The sequence below is a fragment of the Leptonychotes weddellii genome, chromosome 4, assembly GCF_054177405.1.
Source record: "Leptonychotes weddellii isolate Sample4059 chromosome 4, ASM5417740v2, whole genome shotgun sequence".
NCBI lineage: Eukaryota > Metazoa > Chordata > Mammalia > Carnivora > Phocidae > Leptonychotes > Leptonychotes weddellii.
In genome coordinates, this window is record NC_138372.1 from 15,494,486 (window position 1) to 15,516,243 (window position 21,758).

The 21,758-nt window shown below is 54.4% G+C and overlaps 1 protein-coding gene across 2 annotated transcripts in view; it reads left to right on the plus strand.

The window, feature by feature from the left end:
* Window positions 1-569: 569 nt before the first annotated feature.
* The window catches only part of EPHB2 (EPH receptor B2), a 183,902-nt gene continuing 162,713 nt past the window's right edge, over window positions 570-21,758 (plus strand). For both annotated transcript variants that reach the window (XM_081817707.1, XM_081817708.1), the window contains exon 1: window positions 570-747. In XM_081817707.1, coding sequence (XP_081673833.1) covers window positions 687-747 — 61 coding nt within the window. In that variant the 5' untranslated portion in view covers window positions 570-686. The remainder of the gene's footprint in view (window positions 748-21,758) is intronic.

Genomic DNA, 21,758 nt, shown 5'->3' on the forward strand with positions numbered 1-21,758 from the left:
CTCTCTCTCTCTTTTTTTTTTTTTTTTTCATTCATTGCAGTTCGGTCCCTTTCGGAGGCGCAGGGACCCCGGTGGCAGGGCTGAGGCAAGGGGGTGGCACTCCCGGCCCTGACAGGTAGGGCCAGCCCTCGCTTTGGGCAGCCCCTTCTCCGCCGTCCCCCCGGGTCCCCTCTCCCTGCCCCTGTCAGCCGCGCCAGACGCTCTCCGGCTTTGCAGCATTCAATAAAAATTCAGAAACATTTGGGCTGAAATCGCTGCTTTATCTGGAGGAGCCACAGCGCCGGGAGAGACCACTGCTGCGCGGGGGGAGCTCGGGGTCTCCGTCGCCCCGACGCGCGAGGTCTCCGCGCACCAGAGCCCGCGCCGCCCCCGGGGTGGCCCCGCGGACGCGGGGGGGGCTGCGTCTCGGGGGCGCGCGCGGCCAGCTGCGGTCCCGGGCGCGCGCGGGGGGCGGCGGCCGGGCCGGGCTCCCCCCGCGCCCGCGGCTCAGGTGGGCTGTGCCCAGCGCTGGCGGAGCCCGGGTCCCCGTTCTGCCCGGGCTGGATGGCTCATTCTGCTGGCTGCGCGGTGGCGGCGGCTGTGTGTGCGCCGCGCCTCGCCGCTCCCCCCCGGCCCCCCGAGCCCGGGGCGCGCGCTGCCGCCCGGGCCCCGCGGCGCCGCGGCCCGAGGCCCCGGGAAGCGCAGCCATGGCCCTGCGGAGGCTGGGGGCCGCGCTGCTGCTGCTGCCGCTGCTCGCCGCGGTGGAAGGTGAGCGGGCGGGCGGGCGGCCGGGCGATGGGGGCGGGGAGCGGCCGGGCACGGGCGGCCGCCGGCGCCCACCTCCGCCCCGCGGCCCGCAAAGTTTGCCCGGGGGCTGGCGCCGGGCGCAGGTGGCCGCGGGGAGGTGTGTCCGGCCGCGCCGGGAGGCGCGGGCCCCGCGGGCGCCCGGGGAGCGGCGGGCGCTGATTGACTGTGCCAGGAGGAGGCGAAGGGACCATCTTGCCGAGGCTTTGTAGCCAGCCCGGCGAGCGCCGCCCAGGGCCGGGGGCTGCCCACGCGCGCTCGCCGCCCCTGGCCCGGGCACCCCCTCCGTGCGGGCCTGGCCTGGCTCGGCACGGGGTGGAGAGGCGCCGGCCCGGGGGCCCGGCGCGCAGTCGGGGCTGGAAAGTTTGGCAGGGAGCAGAGGGAGGGAGGCACCGCGGCTGGCCGGGGTGGGGGCCCGCGGTCTGCGCCCCCGGGATGCGACCGGCGCCCCGAAGAGCGAGGGGAGACGGGCAGAGTGGAAGTGAACGCGCCAGCCCCCAGCGCCGGTGCCTGCCCATCGCCCGCGGCGTACAATGGGGTCCCCTCCCCGGGAGGACTACGGGGGTGGGGGGGATGGGTCCGTGGGCATCTCTCCGCGGCGCGGGGTCTCCGGGCACCCCTGCCGGCCACCGCCCCGCTGGCGGCAGAGCTCAGCGTGGCCGCTGGAGCCCCGGGAACTCTCCAGCTGCCGCCAGGGCCAGACCAGATGCTCTTGCCATGTGTTGGCCTTGGCCAGGGTCGCTGGTCCCTCTCCCCATGGCTTCGTGTGTTGGTACCACCCGACCCCCAAGGGGCCAGGGGGGCTGCCAGGTCTCCCAGGGCCGCTTGCTCTGGAGGGAAAGTTAGTGGGGTCTGGGTGTGTCCACCAGAAATGGCCAAGCTTGTAGGGCAAGAAAGGAATATGAATAATGGTTCTCATGTGTCCTGCACTTTACAGTTTCCAACCCGCTTTACAGTTTATGAAGTACTTCGCACTATATGCAGCTCGCTGTGGTTTACAATGTGCTGCATAGTTGACAAGGTACTTTAAGCTTGGCAAAGTGCTTTCCCACCCACAATTTTGTTGGAGTCCCCCAAAATAAGTCGTCCACAGAAGCCAGGTGCGTATCATTGTTCCTCCCTTTTAATAGAAAGGGAAACTGAGGCTCAGAAAAGTCAGTGGCTCACCCATGGCCTTTGGGTGATAAAAATAGAACCCAGGGCTGAGGTCTCTGAAGCCCAGGCTCTGTTGAATTGCTGGCTTTTCTTGCCCCTAAACAGGGTGAGCCCTTCTAGGATTTTGCCACCACGGGCTGAGGGGTGAAGCATACATTCCCTCATCTCAAGCCACTTTGGGATGGTGGGAAGCCCCTTCCCCTTTTGCAACTCAAAACAACAACAACAACAAAAACAGAACAAAAACCTGATCAGACCAGGCACAGGACTGTGGCCTCTGCAAACGGCATGATGGGGGACCCTGTGCTGTAACTTTAGTTCTTCTCTCAGTAAATGAGCGCTTTAGTGACCGCAGTTTGGGGGCGGAGGGGTGTCCCTAGATGGCAGTCAGTTTCTCGAACTCAGGCAGCTGTCCTCTGGTTCCTGGAGGATTTGGCGGTTGCCTGTGGTTTCCCAGAGTGGGGCCACTGGGGCACCGAGGGTGCCACGGGTCCTGGGTGCAGAGGGCAGCCCTGGGGCCTGGCTGCTGGCGGGAGCTCCCTGGAATATGGCTGAGGTACCACTTATTAACTATGGCTTTGGGGAAATGACTCATGTGTTGGCCCGCTATACATTGGGATGTTTACAGTATTATGGGGAGCTTGGCATAAATATTGCTATTTAGGTTGCAGTCAGCAGTGCTGGAGGGGAAGAAAATTGGCCCCTCTCACACTGGAAGAGGCCTGGGTGTGTTTTTAATTACCATGGGGTAGATGGAAGTCCCATGCCTGTCCGGCCGTGGCCCTGGCTGGGGATAGTCGGGATCTGGTGGGCTGTGGCCTGGCTGGACTGTGGACCCTGGACACAGGGCTGATCAGCTGCTGACATCACAGGAGGAGATGGCTGCTGGGGGGGGGGCACTCCAAACCTTGCTTTGGGCTCTTTCTTTGCCCCCCACCCCCAAGACACGAAAGAATCTAGTCTGTTAGGGGTTAACAAGGAGCTGGCCAAATGGATGGGGATGTGGTGTGAGGTGGAGGTCAAGGGCCCTGCTTCTAATTTACTACAGAACCCTAGGCCAGCTTCCTCCCTTATAGGGGCCTCAGTTTCCCTGTGTGTAAAATGGTCTAGGAGATCTCTTGGGATTCCATGATATGCATCCACTTCCTCTCTGTGAGCCTGTTTCTTCCTCGTCAGATGAAGGCATCATCATAGCGCCCATCCTGCCTCTGTTTGTGAGATTCAGACCACGTAGCGTACGAGAAAAGCCCACCTTGAGGAACAATGTGTGGCCTTTGGGGGGTGGAAGATGAGGATGGGTAGGGCTGCTCGTGGCACATCCCAGAAGAGATGGGGTTCAACTGGGAACAGCGCAGTCTGTGGAGACAGGTCTGAAGCTTGGGGTGTTGGGAGGGCTGCCCCTGCAGCTCCCAGTCCCTTGAATCCCACGGCTGGCACTCCCTTCCCTCCCTGCTCCTCATACCCTGTAGTAGCAAGGCTGTCCCGAGCATGAAGACCCTAGGAAACCCCCAGTCTTTGGAACAAGAGAGGGGAGAGAAGGTATATGTGTACTGAGGGAGGGGGGGGGCTCCAGGGTTAATATGGTGAGCTCAGCATCTCCCCCAAACCATGAGACACTCCTCCCCCAGGGAAACACAGTCTGGAGCATCTGGAGTGGGGGCTTAGAGAGGAATGGAAATGCCCTGGGGACACATCCAACAGGAGAAAAGGCCAGTGACAGACCAGCCACTAGATGGAATCCAAAGGTTGAAGTCTAGAGAAAATCGGCCTCCGTGCATTTGCTCATTTGGTCTCCAAATATTTATGGAGCCTCCTCTCTGGCCAGTGTGGTGCTGGACCCTGGGGCCAGCAGGGAGATAGGGGACAAGCTGATAGGGAAAACAGTTGGCACTATATAGTGTGATAAGTGTGTCCCAGAGTGTTGCCAGAAGGAAGCTGTGTGCCACCTGGGGCAGCAGAGCCGGTTTAGGATGGAAGAGGGCTATTTCCTCTGTTATGGCTTTATTCTTTGCCTCGTTCTCTCCCTATTTCATTCTCCCTGTAACGAAACTTCCTTAGCCACCTGTCACAATAAGAACTGTGTTCTCAAAAGTTAAGGAGGTTGCCTTTGGGACTTAGAGGAGGAGGAGAATTTTACCTGGAAAAGAGAAGCAGCATGTGTAGGGACGTGGAAGCGTGGACTGGGGACTCGCTTGGGTGCATCTGAGGAGGATGGGTGCTGAGGGCAGCAAGGGGGGGGAAGATCCTGAAGGTGGAGGGCAGGGCAAGTCCTGAAAGGCTAGGACGGAAGGCTGAGGAATTTGGACTTGATGCTGAGGGCAATGGGGAGCCGTTGAAGATTCTTGAGCCATTGAGGGACCTGGCCAGATTTGTGTTTGGAAAGAACTCTGCCGTCCGGTGTGTGGGATGTTCAGATGAGCCAAATCTGGCCCCGCACACTTGAGAAAAAGCCAGCTTGGCTGTTCCCTGCTAGACTGTGAGCTCCCGGAGGGAGCTCACCTGGCTTATTTTTATGTCCACAGTTGTGGTAAAAAGAGCTCAATTCAAATGCCACCTCCCCAGAGGCCTTCCCTGATTACCTCATCTAAAACAAACTTAGTTCGGCCACTTTCTAACCTACCTGCTTTGTTTTGCTTCATAACACCCATGGCCACCCAAAACCGTATCAGAGCTTTGTTCCTTTCCTTGTTTTGTATCCATCTTGCCCAGTAGACTCTAAACTCTGGGAGGGAAGAGGCTTTTATCAGCCATGTTTGCTGTGGCATCCCCAGTGCCTAGAACTGTGCCCAGTCCCACGGGTCCCCAGTAACTGAATGACACACTCAGCTAAGGAACACTGAATGAATGTATGTCAGGTGAGCGCATGAACGAATATATCACACTGTGTTATGTGATAAGTATCAGGGGAATGACACAGGGATGAAGGGGAGAGTCCACCTGGCCAGGGAGATGAAGGAAGTCTTCCTGGAGGGAGAAGCCGAGGGCCTGGCTGGAATGGGGATACAGAACACAGCTCAGCCAGGGCTGAGGATTCAAATGGGTGAGCAGCAGCTATGTGCTAGACACGCCGTCCCCTCCTGGTGAGGCTAGAGGGAGCCCGCCCTCCCTCTGTCTCTCCCACCCCCCTCCTGGCTCTCTCCTGGGCCCACCTCTTGGGCATTACCTATCTAAGACCCATCGACCTTCAGTGGGATTAATTTGGAATTGGTTTTCCTTTTATGTTTGTTTCTTCTGCTTTTCATTTTTAAAGGAGGCTGCTTTCATGTATCCGTCTTAGCCGGGAAATCCGGGCTTAGATTTAAAACCCAAATGCTGTAGAATTCAGAAGCAAGTTGACTTATTCATTCATTCTCCCATCCATCCATGAGCACTCCGTGTCAGGTGCGGGGTAGGGGGAAGGCTTTCTGGCTTGGGTGGTGAAACAGGGCCAACCGACTTCACAGTGTGGGGAAGAGAAGAAACACCACGTTCTAAGGCAGTTGGACCTGGGTTTAAATCCTAGCATGCTGTGTCCTGGGCAAGGAACTCAGATTCCCTGGACTTCTTACCCCAGGGGTTTCTGTGGACACCCACAGAAAGTGTCAGACACTCAGGCACATGGCCGTGAACATTAGATGCTCTTCTCAGCCCTTTTGAGGTCCCTTCCTCTGGAGTGTAGGCGTAGCCCGTGATGGCCGTGTCCTAATATGGCCCCCTTTTTGGCATTTGGATTGCCCAGGCAACAAATCAACCCTCAATGTCTCTCTCAACCCATTGCTCAGGCTCCCAGCGTCCCCCAGTCTTGGGATGGCAACCCCACAAGTGTGGGTGGGCCCAGAGCTCCATCTCTGTCTCCTCCTCCAGGGCCTTGTTGGGGGCAAATGCTTGGGTTCTCACACCAGAGGGACTCTCAACAGGGGTCCACAGGCCTCCTTAGTTCTGGGGATCTGTGATCACCCTGAGATTATAATCGAGTACTGGATGTTAATGCAGATTTTCCTAGGAAGAGGGTCCTTAGTTTCAGAAGTTGCTCGCTAAAGGTGAAAACACCAGCCTACACCAGGGCACGCAGCGGGGGGGCTTGCTTCCCCTAACTCTGGAATCCCAGGTTCGCTCCCACCCCTGCCAGCCCTTCTGCTCTGTTGTGGCCCCAGTCCCTTCCACGAGGTTGTCCTTCCTGGTGCGTTTGCCTCCCCGCCACCAACTTCATCAAGGTTTTGCATCAGCTTCAGAGTAGGGGTGGGGTGAGGTTCTCTCTGCCGCTGTGCTAGGCTCTCAGCAAAGCCCAGGGTGGCTGCTGGGCAACTCTACTACCCAGGGCTCACCTATGAGTTTAGGCTGCAGGAAGGTGTGGATGGAGCTGGCTGGTGACAGGAGGCCTGCACCGGGCAAGGCAGGGGAGCTGTGCTTCCTCCCTGGGTGGAGGGGTAAGATCAGGACGGCCTCCTGGCAGAGGTGGGCCTGGCCCGCTTGCCTGACTTAGCTGGAGATTTGGTAGATCAGGAACAAGGCCTGGGAGTCTGTATCTTTAACACATTCCCCTGGTCTTTTCCACTGGGCAGGCAGATTTGTCCCCCAGAGGCCTAAGGTAAACCACAGGACTCCTGGGAAAAAGGAAGAGAAGCCACAGCGGGAAACTGGAAAAGACTGAAATGAAGTGAAATCAATCAGAGTTAGCGCCACCTGCTTGGGCTGCCTGCCTGCTGGTGAACAGAGAGGCTGGGCTGGGGGAGGGCAGGGAAGAATGTTTGCATAGCTCCCAGGGGTGGGGCGGGCCGTTGATGTGACAGCACCTGGAAGCTTCCTGATTGGGATCGGTTCAGTCTGATAAGGCTGCTTGAAAGCCCTTTAGGGCCTCTTAAGGCAGCTGCCTTCTGGAGGGTGGGAGAAGGGACACCTGTCTCTTTGGCACCCCTGTGTCACCTGGGGAGCTTGCCCAGGCCACCTTAGCCTGGGCCATGCTAGGTGAGCTTCCTGGAACCATCGACCGCCCTGCTGCTGCCCCCTGGGGGTGGGGGTGTCCTCAGGGAGGAGCCCTCGCCTGCTCTGTGGCCTTGAACAAGTGATGTGCTGAGCCTTAGCTTCCTCATCTAGAAACCGGAGGTGTAAACGCATCTGCTTCTCAGCGGCTCGTGGCGAGGATTAAATGAGATGCTATATACAATGACCAGCAGTGCAACCTGACCTGGGGCCGGCCCCGATATTCATTGATTGTCATTAATATGAAATGTCAGCATCTTCACTCCTTGCCAGAGTACTTGCCCCTTTCTCTGAAATCCCACAGCCCTTTAGCTTAGGCCTGATCACTTTTTCTCTTGTTCCATAAACAGCATAGCCTGAGGGCTACAAGAAGAGCTTCTGGAGTCAGACCAGCCTTTACTGTGTGTCCTCTGGTGGATTACTTAACCTGTCTGAGTCCCACCTCCCTCCTCTCTAAAATGGGGATAACAGGAACACCTGGGTGGCTCAGTTAAGTGTCTACCTGCAGCTCAGTCATGATCCCAGGGTCCTGGGATGGAGCCCCGCATCAGGCTCCTTGCTCAGCAGGGAGTCTTCTCTCTCTCCCTCTGCCTCTCCCCACAGCCTTGTGCTCTCTCTCGCTCTTTGTCTCTCAAATAAATAAATAAATAAAATTTTTTAAAAAATAAAATAAAATGGGGATAACAGTAGGTTCCAGCTCTTGAGATGGTGGTGAGGAATGCATGTGTTAATCCCTACAAGATAACGCCGAGTGTGTGCCTCGGCTGTGTGTGATGAGCGTGCCGTAAATATTAACCGGTCGGCAGTACCCGAGACAAACAGCAAACTGGCTTCAGAGTCGGGGAATGCGGGTGCTGTCTCACTAGGGGGACTCCGGCTCCAGCTGTCCGTCACCCCTCTTCACTGACCGTAGGGAAAGACCAGAGGTACAGTATTAAGTTCTGAGCCTTAAAGGGCAAGGATCTGACTCTTCCTGGGTAGTTGAGAGGCCCCTCCAGCCTCTATCTCGGGGACCCATCCCTTCCCCAGCTCTGCCTCCCTAACCTCAGGAAAGCGGTAGGATCCTCTATGGCTATGCTTTCCTTCTGGGCCCCTTGCCAGCCAGGCACCAACTTCTGTGCCATGGTAATGATAACGGCCACGGATTCTTGTGCCAGACACTCTACTAAGGGCATTGTGTGTGTCATCTGGAGCAATTGCCCCAGGAGCCACCACGCGGTTTTAGTATTATGCCCATTTTGCAGATGAGAGAACTGAAGCTCAGAGTTTTAGCCCAAGGACCTAAAACTAGGCAGTGGGAGTCGGGGATTCAAACCCAGGTCCGGGTGACTCCAAAGCTCTTGCTCCTCATCGCCACTCAAGCCGATTCTGGAATTTGCCTCCCCAGCTCGGAGGAAGGGCTTGGCTCTGGCGAGGGTCTCCAAGGCAGCCGTCCAGCCTCTGACTCCATCAACATCCTGAGATAATGCAAGCGGGAGGGTTCTGGAACTCACAAACCTGCCATAAAAATGCAATCTCTGTCATAATGGCCAGAATAATGTTGTTCTAACTTAGACAAATCGGGTGTTAACTCGTTACATTGTAAGGGGCGCCTCCACGGAGAACTGAGCCACAGGGCCATTTGTAGCTTGTACTTCCAAACCCGTTAGCTCATCGGGTTCTCGCAGCAACCCAGTAAGTGGGCAGGAGCCAGGGGGCCCATTTTAGAGATGAGGAAACTGAGGCCTGGGGGGATAACACTACTTGTCCAAGGTCAGCCACCAGACCAAGCTGGAAGCCCAGGCCAGTCTCAATGGCCCAGAGATCATCAATCCAATTTAAATTCTTAGCCAACATTTAAAAATCAAGAGATTTTAGAGAGAAATCCTCTTTCCAGCTTCTGTGAAAAGTCAGACAATCTGGCTTCCCTGGGCCCACGTCCCACACAGCCACAGTCAGCTGGAACCGAATGGTGGCTGCCTCTTCAGAGGGCATGAGTGCTAGGGGTAACTTGCTACCAACTTGCATTACATGTTTGTGTAACTCTTCTCGCCCCTGTAGGCTCAAGTTTCCCTTCTAAATCTGCCCCCGTCTCTCTGTGTGATCTGGAGCAAATTACTGCTCCTCTCTGGGCCTCAGCTGCCTCTGCCATAAAGTGAAGGGGTGGGATTCTGGTTTGGGAGGCCCCTTCCAGCTCCTGGATTCAATGCCCAGTGCCAGGCTCCAGGCAGGGGAGGGGAAAGCTATAAAAAGTACAGGACTTTGCTCCTGGAAAGTGTATCAGTTATCTTTTGCTGCATAACAAGTCACCCCAAAACTTACTGCCTTAAAACAATGAGTTATTATTTGTCCTGATTCCATGGACAGGCTGGGTTCCGCCGGGCATTTATTCTGCTCCGTGCAGCATCAGCTGGGATCACTTGTGAGCCCACACTCAGCTAGGTTGTGCCGGAAGGTCCATCATGGCCTCACATAACCTCTCTGAGGCCCTGGTCGGGATGGCGGGGGCTGGGCCCACTCTCATATTCCTCAGGATCTCTCACCAGCAGTAGTCCAGACTGACTTGCTTTCCATGGTGGTTGGCTTCCAGGATGGTGAAGCAGCTGCCCAGACTTCTGAAGACCCAGGCTCCAACGTCACAAAACATCACCCCTGCTGCCAAAAAAAGGTCACAAAGTCATCTCAGATTCCTCCCAGACTTCCTCATCGGTTTAAGGTGGGGGGGAAATACACTGGGCTTGGTTTTCTGCTCAATCATTAAAGGAAAGCCCCATTTCTTCCTTCCTTCCTTCCTTCCTTCCTTCCTTCCTTCCTTTCTTTCTTTCTTTCTTTCAGTAAGCTCTACACCCCAACATAGGGCTCAAACTCACGACGCTGAGATCAAAAGTCACACATTCTGCCTACTGAGCCAGCCAGGTGCTCGCAGGAAAGCCCCATTTCTTGCATAACACATTAAGATTCTGCATTGCCCACAGTCTTCAACACGTCTTTGGAGGGATGCTTAGAGCTCGGTATCTCCCACCCACCCACCTCACCACTGGCACACATCTCCATGTGCTCTGAGCCAACCTGTGGTCCAAACTTAGGCTTAGACCCCCCCTCCTTAATGGGGGGAGTGGCTTTGCGTTTAGCAAATGGGAGGCATCATTGGTGGCCATATTTGGAGACAATCTGCCACAGGGAGTTTATAGTCTGGTGCAGGGGTGCGGGGAATAGGAAGCCAGAAACCTCATTCCCTACCTTCTGTTCCCTCCCACTGCACCCCCCCCCAAACTACCTCCCTGCACTGGCTTCCAGGGTTATCTGTCTCCTCTGAGAGGGCAAGGGGCTCTCCGCTTCACCTTATCCCATGCTCAGCACAAAGCTCATGACAGGCACAAAATAGATGTTTATGCAGTAAATGACAAATAATTAAAAACGGCAGCCAGAATCATAGATATTCAAGATCTGGCATGAGGCATGAGGTCGGAGAAGGGGGCCCTGGTCTGGTGGGACCAAATTTGAAGAATGGGGCCAAGGCCCCCCTGGGGCCTGGAGTGGGACACATCGCCCCTCGGGGCCTCAGTTTCCTTATCAGTAAATTGAGGATCATGATTTCACTCACCTCAGAAAGCCATGGCAAGGAGCAGCTGTGTTCTTCATTCAACTGTAAAAGAGCCTGTAACGGTGTGACTGGTTTGTCACTCCCGCCTTGGCCGAGGGCCACCACAGGGGTTAGGGAAGCCTTGGTGGAAACTAAAAAGTCTAGTGGCCCACTGCTGTCAGATCTAAGTTTGGGCCACAGGTTGACCCAGAGCACGTAGAGATGTGTCAGTGGTGAGCTGGGGCGGGAGTGGGGGTGGAGACACTGAGCTCTGAGTGGGAGCCGGGTGTTAGACAGACAACAGTGTCCCAGAGATGGTACCTGCCCTCCAAGGAAGGCAGGTGCTACCCACTCCTGACCATGTTGCCGTGCTGGAATTGGGGTTCAATTTTGCCACATCTGGTTTCCAAAGTTTTGATGTGTATGGGACAAATGAGCTTTTAAATGTTTGCATAGTGCATCCTAAAATATAGTTCTGGTCGACCCACACAGTGTTTGCTGGCTTGATCTGGTTCGCTGGTTTGCAAGCTCTGGTTCAGGTGTGTTGGGGGGGAGCGGACTAGCAAGAGCATCGTTATCTCCATTTTACAGATGGAGAAACTGGGGTGCTAAGAGCTAAAGTGACTTGCCCCAGGTCACACAGCTGGTAGGTAGGGAGGTTGCGGGAAATGCCTCTTAACCTTGAACTGGGGGATTTCTTTTCCTGTAACTTCCTCCATGCTTCCTTTTCCTGCCTTCCGGAACAACCCAGAAGCATAAGCTCCTTCTTGCAGGTATCAGCCATGTTTGAAGGAAGAGGGCATGTCTTCCATTGGGCTTCTTCTTTGGGGCAGAGCTGCTGGAGTGGAAAGCACCTGGTCTTGCAATAGAACCATGCCAGGTTGGACCTTCGGCTTGACTCTACAGCATGACCTTGGCCCTTTTAACTTATCTCCTTGAGCCTCCATTTCTTCCTCTGTGAAATGGGCTAGAAAGTCTTCCTAGGAAGCAACTTCTTAGATGATTCTTAAGGAATAGCCAGGGAAGAAACAGCAAGGCAGGCATTCCAGGCAATGGGAGGGCATCTGCAAAGGTCCTGATGTGGGCCCCTGAGTGTGTGGTGTTCTGGGGAGCTGGAGAGAGTCCTGTGTGGCTGAGAACAGGGCATGCCAAGCACCAGGGCGGGGTGCAAGCTGCCTGGCCGCAGCAGGGAGAGAGCGTGGGGTCAACATTCCCATTATGGCGACGACATATGTCCATAGCACCAACTTGTCACTTGGCCTGAGTCCATGGGAAGCCAGAAGGACAAAAAGCATCTGAAACGTGTAAGTGGGGAGAAAGCGGCTTAGCTCACAGTGGGATGCGTCCCGCCTGAATGGGGTTTCTCCGCCTCTCACAGGGAGGCAGAGCCTGGGAACAGCCTCGGCCAGAGCCCACAGGGCCTTTCTGGAACCCACGAAAGGCCGTGGCCCGGGAGTCTGTTCGAGTCAGGGCCCCGGCCGATCCATCCCCTTGCCTGTCCCCATCAGTGTCAGCTGTCACTCCCTACGGCCTCAGATGGCAGCTCCCATGGCTCTCGGGAGAACAGCCGAAAGGCCCTGACGCTGGGTGTCCCCGAGCCGGCCCGGAAGCCCAGCCATGCCTGGAGTTGAAAGGGTTCTGATGTCCCCTTGGCCTGGGTCCAGGGACGTGGAAGAGGCAGGAGACACCGGAGGAAGATCCTGGACTTTGGAGACGGGCAGACCATTCAAATGCTGGCTTTTCGACATGCCCACTGCATCACCTCGGGTGGGTCACTTCATCCTCCTCCGCCTTGGTTTCCTCTCGTCTGTCAAATGAGGATAATCTCACCCACCCTGTGGTGTCGTTTGGGGAATTAAAAGAGAGAACGTAGGAAAGGCAGGTGTTTGCTGAACTCTCCCAGCCTCAGTTTCTCAGCTGTTCTGTGAGAAGAGTAATAATAAAGCAGCAACTAACATTTATCGAGGACTTGCTAGAGACCAGGCATGGTGTTTGGGTTACAATGACCTGCGTCCTAGAGATGAGAAAGTTAAGGCTTAGAGACGTTAAATAATTTTCCTACAGTCAGTAATGCAGCTTGAACCCAAACTCAGGGAGCCTGACTTCAAGACAGATCAACAAAGAGCTGATTTCTTCTCTTCTTCTCTAATAGTTCAAACATACAGCAAAGTTGAAAGTGTAGTAAAATAAACACCTATGGATCCTTCACCTAGAGTCAACAGTTGTGAACGTTTTTGCCACATCTGCATCCCTCTATGTACGGGTATGTGTGCATGTATATGCGTATTTGACCAGAAGTTACATGCGTGGACAAAGAACTAGGGTTTACTGAGAATTGATGCATGTATGTCTAAAGCCCACGTTCTTAACCACTGTTTTAGATCACACATTGAACCTTGGCAGCAGCTGGGAAGAGTAAGTAGGGTTACCTCCAGCCTGGATTGCTCATTCAGCGCCCACCGTGGCCAAGGGGGCAGCTAGCCGTGGCTTTTTCGTTTTCAGGAGAAGGAAGAAAGACTCAGAGGTTAAGTAACTTGGAGCAAACTATGAGGTTGGGATTTACATCTGTGTCTGCTTGACAGCAAAGCCTGTCCCACAAAACGCTGGGGGACCCACTTTTCTCCCTTCCAGATGTACCCCTATTGTAACCACTAGAACGCAACCCAGGTCAGCAGATGACAACATGGCTCCCAGCTGCAGGAGGATGTGGCCCTTTCTTTCTGGGAATTGAGGGGAAATTATAGAGTCCAGTGGACTTGGAAAAAGTGGGGACTGGCCCACAGTCCACAGTTAACCAGGTGGTTATGAGGACTCAGGCCTTTGGACTTCTAGAATCCACCATGCTATTTCCTGTTGCCCCCTTGCCTGGGTGGCCCTCTCTCTGGCTAATTTCTGCTGCTTCTCAAGACCAAGCTTGAGCATCTCCTCCTGTCTGAAGTTTGCTCTGACCTCTCTCTCTGGTCCCTCCTGCTTCTGTGTGCAGTGTTGAGTCTACTATCCTTGGTGGCCTCTGTGATCTTGGTGGCACCTTGCACATACCTATTTTATAATGTGTAGTTTAGACCATACTGTGTACTGTGTCAACATGTCTGCCTTCCCCACAACCATACTGGGAGGTCCTGAACCATCCTGGTTGGATAGTGTACAGTTGGATAAGTGGACAGCAGCCGAACAGTTGGATGGGTGCTTGAGTGATTGATGGTTAGATGGGTGAGTGCCTGGATGGATAGAGGATGAGTGAATGGATAGTTGCATGGATTAAATGGTGGGATGAATGATAGACAATTTGAAGGTTGGTTGGATGATTGGATGGATGGATGGATGGATGGTTGGTTGGCTGGCTGGCTAGATAATGGTGGATAGTTGCATGTTTTAGATAGTTGGGTGGGTAAATGGGTGGAAAAATTAACAAACACCAGAACCACAGTTCAGTTCTCGACCTCTCTAGATGCCCTCTTGTATCTAGACTGTGATATTTCCTTATTCTCCAGTTTCTGGCCCTGGAAAGAGCTGGCAAACAGCATACTCCCCAGGTTTAGAGAAATCTTCTGAGCCATTGACGGTGGATTTGCCAAACTTTCTGTACTGAGGAGTTCCGGAGAAGTTGGCCCCCAAAGTGAATTTCTGTAAAGTAAATCCTATTTTCCCATTGACTTGGCTCATACTTTTGAAGATATGTTCCTGCTGTCAGGGGCTGGTGCTCTCAGAGGCTGGTGACAGGTGGAGGAAGAGCGGGAACTCCCCTGGGCATCAGCTGCCCTGAGCTTCCACTCACTCAACCTTGAGAGCAGACTGATGCTGGCCAGGAGCACAGGAGCTTGGAGCCAGGGGGAACAATCTGGCATCTGGTCCCAGAATCCTCATCTGCCAGTGGGATGCTATGCTGCTAGGCCTCTGGGATAGCATGCTCAGTCTCCTCCAGACCTATCTGTTTCTGTTCATCTGTCCATACATCCTTCCTTCCTTTCCATATTCCACCTTCCTTCCATCCATCCATCTATCCATCCATCCATCCATCCATCCATCCATCTGTCCATCCATCCGTCCATCCATTGTTTATCCATTCAGTAGTCATTTATGAAAGCCTATAGGATGCCAAAGGACACAGGAATTAAACAGAATTCACATTCTGATGTCAACGAGTTATATCCCAGTAGAGGGTTAGGACAGCTCTCCTTCCTCTTCTTTCTTTTCCAGCTCTTATTCCCTTCCCCTTCTTGTTCTCTTTCTTCTCTTCCTTCATTAACCTCATCATCATAACCGCTTCCCACCACTGAGTCCCTGTTACATGCTAGGCACCATACTGGCTGCTTTTCAGACATGTTCTCACTGAGTCCCCTCAACAACTGTGCGTAATAGTTATTAACACTTGCTTTGTGGGTGAAAAGCAGGCTCAGAGATGATGGAATATACTGAGTGCAAAGGGGAGATGTCTTCCAGCCTGGGCTGTCAGGGGAGGCATATTTGTCTACATAGGATTTTTGACACACAAGGAATAGAATGAAGGGCATTCTTAGCAGTGGGAACAGCCTAGCGAAGACCTAGAGGCTGGAAGAGGGCAGGTTCTCAGAAGCCACAGTGAACAAAGGTATGTGAGAGAAATGGGAAGTGAGGCTGGCAGAGGAGGCTTGAGCCAGGGAAGAGAGGCCTTGAGTACAAGCCAGGGTGTTTGGGCTTGGTACTGGAAGCAGCGGGGAGCCGCTGAAAGCAAGCAAAAGCAGGAAAGGGTCCAGGAAGGTGGCCGTGGAGGCTGGTGTCCGGGGCAGATCCAGAGCAAGGAGAGGCAGGCTCGAGGCTGGGAGGGGCCGCCCAGGTCTGGCCTCAAATAAGCCAGACCCTGGGTGCAGGGCAATCCTGTGCAGCCAACTACTCCGGCTGTGGGCAGGGCCAGAATGTAGCATATATACTGGGAAGGTGGGCCAGAATGGTGGGGACCCTGACAGAGTGAACATGTCAGGGGAGGGCAGCTGCCTGGCCCCTCCTTCCCTCACTGGAGCCTTCCAGCTCCCAGAGTGCTCTTTGGGATCCTGTCCTCCCCACCCCGCCCCCACCCACTTCACCCCTCTGTGCCAGGGAAGGGCTGTGGGCACTCTGCTGGGGCTCAGCTTTTCCACAGAGCCTAGACAACCCGAGGAGCACACAGGGAGCCATCCCAACATTCCAAACACCAGAGCTGGACATGTGGGGAAACTGAGGCCTGGAAACGGACAGCACCTGCCTGAGGTCACACAGAGCCAGCTGTAGGCCTGGACCCTGGGGCTGGGTCCGTAGCCATTAAAACTCTTTACGAGGGAGATAAGACCGTTAAAGTTAGCAGCTCCCTTTCCCTGCCGTAGAGACTTGAATTAAGCATTTAACATCTGCCTCTCTAGTCCTTTTGAGAGCGAGGTGCGATAAAAATAAATAATGGAGATTTTTTAAATGACTTAACCATTTTGGGCTTCAGTTTACCCTTCTGTAAAATGAGAATAATAATAATGGGAAAAAAAACCCAGAGCATCAGTTCATCATTGTTTTTCTCCCTGTAAGAATTTAAGCTTCGTAAAGGTGGGGCTTTTTGTCTCTTGTCTGCAAGTGTCCAGCATGGTGCTTGGGACCTAGTAAGCGTCAATCATCAGCAAACGCACGGATGAATAAGGAATCACTGTCGTTCGTGGACCCTTGCACAAAGCCTTTTACGCGCAGAACCCTGCTTCCTCTCCGAACCAGCCCACGGAGTGGGTATGATTATCTCCACCGTGCTGATGAAGAAGCTGAGGCTCAGAGTGTCTCTATGACTTGCCCCTGATCACAGGGCCCCTGGGCAATATTGCTGGGCGTAAAGCCCTGCTCTGGGTGACCCCACGGATGCACAGGTGCTACAGAGCTGAGTGAACGCCATGGTATTTCTGGGACCTAGTTCAGGGCCAGGCACAAGGCAGAGCTGGGGGTATGGCATCTCTCGCTCTGTTCTCCCCCCATTCTCCTTCCCCAGACCCCGGTTTTCCTATCTGGAAAGCTCCCGGGCTGGACGCTGGCCTTCCCAGGGTCCTTCCACATGGCCCTCTCCCACTAAGGAGGGCCTTCCCCTCCCCTCCACCGTCCCAGCTGACAACTCTATGGCCAGGTGTCCTGCCGATTGTGACCAACACCCAGCCCAAAGAGGAAAGGCCTCTGGAGGTCGCTCGACACTCACTTCCTCTCCTGGGGGCTAGCACCTCCATGGTCTCTCTGCTTGCTTCCTGAGGGGCCCCAAATTGGCCTCCAGACAGATCCACCTGGACGGCAGCACCCGGTGGCCCTCGGGAGGGGCGTCTTCTCCCTGATGGCGGCTGTCCCAAGGTGCGAGGCTTCAGCTGCACGCGGCGGCCGGCCTGCCGCTCTGTCTGGAGCGCTGCTCAGAGAAACAAACACAGCTGTGTTTATTCCAGAAATTACACATCCTGATAATCTGCTCACTCGGGGTAATGCCTCCCAGTTAGGATCACAGGGGGAGCCGTGCCGAGGTTCCTGAGTTTCTGGGCGGATTTTAATTCTCTGTGACAACTGCTCTGTTGGGGAGACCTTGGTCAGCGAATAGACCTCAGGCAGCAGACACCGAAACACCTTGGGAACTGTCAGTCCTGGCAGGCATTCTCACCTTGGCCTGAGATGCTGGGAGGAGAGGATCTTTGGCCTTGAAGCCTCCAAATCTTGGGGGGGACTTGAGCCTGACCCCACCAACCCTGGCCACCCTAGGACACAGACACAGAAACATATGGACCTATGTTGAGAGAACATAGCCTGGAATTGGATTTTGAATTCCACCTTCTCTCGCTAAAACATTCCCATGACTTCCTATTTCTTTTAGGATAAAGACCCGCTGTTGCCATGGCCCAGAGGCCCTGCTTGGTCTAGCTACTGCCCTTTTTCTAGCTTGTCTCCATCACCCACCTCATCTAGGGGTTCCGGCCCCTCTTACCTTCCATCCCTTACATTCCCTTCCAGCACTTCCTTTGCACTGGCTGGTCCCCCTCCCTGGAATGCTGTTTCCTTCACGCATCACCTGGATAATTCTTACCCATCCTCCACTTTTCCAGGGAAAGTTCCTTGAGTTTCCTGACAGCTCCACAGGCCAATCTTTTGCAGCATTTGTCAAAGTCATTATTTTAAAGTAATTAGTGTGTTTCTTTGCTCATCTGTCCCTCCCATCAGACTGTAAATTCTATAAGACCAGGGACCATTGCTGAATTGCTTTATCACTGGATTCCCCAGGCCTAGCATAGTGCCTGGCCCATAGTAAGTGCTCAGTAAATAGGTACTGATTGGAAGAATGAATGAATGAATGAATGAATGAACGAACGAACGAACGAACAAATAGTTCTCAGGATAAACGAAAGGAGGATACGATTCTGTTTGTTCTTTTGGGTGACAGTTGGCAGAGCGCTGTGACAACCGTCATCTCTCTTTAATTGAACAGACTGGTATTGAAGTCTGCAGGGGCTTGGCACAGGGCCAGACCCCAGGGTGGGGGTGGGGAGATCCACAGTGCTTCAGGCATCACGGGTCTTGCCTTCAGGAGCTCGCACACTGGCTGTGCACAGCCCCCTGGGAGGAAGAGCCCACTGGGATTATTCTCCTAGAGGGACTGAGGAGGCTTTGGCTACTCAGAGAGGGGAAGTAGCTTGGTGAGGCCACACAGTGGGTAAGTGGGGACAGATGTACACTCAGATATGGTGGACATCAAGCCTGGTGACCCTTTCCCTGCTTCTCACTCAGATGGGGGCTGCCAGCAGGTCCCTGGCCTCTGGGGGTCTGCAGCCTGGTACCTTGACATCCAAGCCTCTTACCTGTGTGACTGTAGGCAGTATGGACTTTCCTGACCCAGGGAGCTTTCCTTCTAGTGGGCAAGACTGGAAATAGTATCCAGTGAGCCGGGTGGGTGGTAAGGGTGCTGAGAAGAAAACTAGGGCAGAGGAGAGGGGTCAGGAGAGGCCTCTCAGAGGAGGCGATGTTTGAACAGAGGCCTGAATGAAGTGAGGGAGGGAGTGCTGTGGAGGCCTGGAGGAGGGTGTTCTAGGCAGAGGGACGGTCAGTGCAAAGGCCCTGAGGCAGGACCGTGCAATGAAGGCAGTGCCCTGGGCCAGGAGGACCAGGGGTGGGAGGAGGCGAGTGGGAGGAGATGACATCAGAGGGGACAGGGACCACCGTCAGGACTTGGCTTCCACCTTGACGAGATAGGAGCAATGGAGGGTTTTGAGACGGGGGCAGGATCTGACCTGTGTTCACAAGGCGCTGCCCTGACTGCTGTGAAGAGAACAGGCCCGGAGACACCGCAAGGCGGGGTCCAGGCCAGAGATGGTGGTGGCCGGGGTGAGAAGCTGTCGATAGACTGCCCTGGTTTTGCTCCCTGAACTGCTGCATTCAGTGTGGAGGGAGGGAGGGGTGGGGAGGAAGCACAGTGCATTTCTTCTGGTCTTGACCCCTTACCCCTCCACCCGCCCCAGGAGGCTCTATTGGCATTTGGGATGTGGCAGTATCTGTCTTCTTGTTTCTAACATAAATTAATAATTTATTGACAACTCATTCTCTTGGCAGCTGTGTTGGCAACTCTGGGGGACCGGCGGGCAGAGGGCAAGGGACTGGCCCGGCCTGGGTCAGGACCCCCAGGGTGACTGCACCGTGCCTTTCCCTCTTTGGGCTATGGCTCATCTATCTAGAATGAGAGGATGAGACTTGGGACCTTGTGCCGTGGCCGGCATCCCGGGACCCATGCTTAGGAAGCACCTGGCGTGTGCTGAGATCCTTAGAGCAATACACAGAGGACTAGGCCTTGTTGCCACCCTCAGGGAGGTCAGTCTCAGTGAGAAGACTGGGTTGAACACTAGCCGTGTATTAGATCCTAGATGATTAAAGAAAGCCGGGCTGTGGGCTGCAGTGAAGGGTGGCTGACCTGGGGGGGTGGGGGTGGGGAGGGGGGCTCCACAACCACACCAGCTGGGTTCAGGTCCTAGCGCTAGCTCTTACTAGACGTGACCCGGGACAAGTGGCTTTGCCTCTCAGAATCCCAGTTTCTCACCTGTAGATGGGGAATGATGATAGTCCGCATTTAACTTAATCAGTTGTGACACATAGTAAATGCTCAATAAATGGTCATCAGCACTGGGTAGAGGGCAGGGCACAGAAGCCAGCGGTGGGGAGGCCTCTGTCCAGGCCATGCCCCAACCCAGTCCACATCCGAGGAGAATTTGCCTGATCCTGGGTCCCCGCAGTCCTAGGGTTTTCTCTTGGGTCTCAGACCATGCCCAGCCCGGCTGCCTGGGGGCTCAGGAGCCAGCGCCCTCTAGAGGAAAGGACTCAGCTTCAGGGCCCCAGAGACCATGTGCGGGCTGTGTAACCTCAGGCTGGAGACACAGCCTCTCTGAGCTCCAGGGGTGATGAGTGTCCCCATCTGTGAGAAGGGGATAAGAAGAGCTGCCTCCCAGGGTTTCTGTGAGGATGAAATTTGGAAAGGGCTCAGAGGGTGGGGCTCAGTGAATTCTCGCTCCCTTCTGCCCAGATGTGTGGGCCAGTTGCCTCCCAGGAGTGGGAGAGGAGAGCTGCAGGGCCCTGGGAAAGGTGGGGGGGGGCTAGGGAAGGTGGCGAGCAGATGCCTGGAGATGGGAGGCAGGAAGGCCCAGGGAGGGCTGAGGGCGGCTCTAACAGTTCTCTTTAATTTTTTGAGAAAACCTTTCCCCCATCTTCATATAATTAAGAGTATTTTTAAAATGCTGGTGTTGAAACAAAAAGAGTCCATTTCCATATGACCTCATTTCATTCCACGCCCCCCCAACACACACACGCACACAGAGGACTAGAAGTTAAAGCTGCCTTTTGTGGCTCTGCCGGAGGGTTCTTTTTTTTGTTTTGTTTTTGCCTAGCAGGTAAATATTTAGGGGACCTCCCGTCTACTTTCTGATTTACAATCCAAGGCCCTTGAGGGACCTCTAGCAAGGCTGACACTGCAGCTCTTGGCAGTGTAAAAGGCGCGTTCACAGGTCCTGTCTAGAGTTGCCCCTCCTGCATGCAGTCCTGGGAGCGGAGTCACCATGATCCACCACCTGGAGGGTCACCCCGCCATCGTCATCTTTCTGCCAGCAGCATCTGGCCCTGGACCTGGCATGTTCCCCACATCAACCCAGTCAGTGTCCGTCAAATACAGATGAAGAATGAAGCCCATGTACAGATGGGGAAACCGAGGCTCAGAGAGGTGATAGCGCTCGCCCAAGTGGATTTTTGCTGTGATTCAAACCCAGGACTGTTCACCTGCTCTGCGTGTCCCCTCCTCGGCTGCCCCTTCATGTCTGCCCTTTCTAGTTAGCCCGTTTATTTTCAGATGGGGAGGGCAAGACCCAGTGAGGACAAAGGACTTGTGCAAGGTCCCACAGGGATGAGTGATGATGGGAATGACAGAAACTATTAAGACGGTGTTAACTTTATAAAGTAGGTTCTCATAATCGTCTTGAGCATATACTGTGGCCTTACTCTGTGTGAGTTACATTGCCTTGTTGAATCAACTGTGAGGCAGGACTATTGTTATCTCTGCCTTCAAGATAAGAAAACCGAATCTCTGAGAGGTTTGTACCACCCAAGGCCACGTGGCCAGTAACTGGCAGAGCTGTGGATTTGAACCCATGATCTTCTGAGTCCAGAGCCCATGCCCAAAACTATTATATCAGGCTGGTGGGACTTGGTGGGGACTAGAGCCAGGAGTTGAACTCAGGACTCTGGACCCTTGGCCTCCTGTTTCCAGAAATAAAACTACACCCAAGAGGCCACCCCCATCAGGAGCTCCTGAGTAGGAAGGACAGAGCTGTGCCCTGGGCCCGCCCCCCCACTAGAGGCCAGCCTGGGGTGGGGCAGGGGGCTGGTATCTCTCCCAGGCCCCTTTGTGTGGGGCTCAGGAACAACCCCAACACTTCACAGGGTCCTTTACCTCCACTCTCGACTGAGATTCTGAACATCCTCTCGAGGCAAGCAGGGCGGGGCCCCGCAGTCTTCGAGAAACTGAGGCCCAGAGATATGTATACCCCAGGAGGGTGCTCTAGAAACACCAGTGTTTTTTTAATTATAGTTCTTAACTTCTTTGGGGTCATGAAGAACCTTAAGAAGCTGTGAACTTCCCACCTCCCGGAAAATTGGAGACAAGCACACATGCTTTTGTGTACAATTTTAGGGGACTCAGATTCAGAGCCTCTGGTATTGCTCTGTGGTGCCAAATGATAATGACGACGGTATCCTTTCATTGAGCGCCTCCTTTGTGGCAGGCAGAGTGTTTGATGCCGTATATACGTTTTTTTCA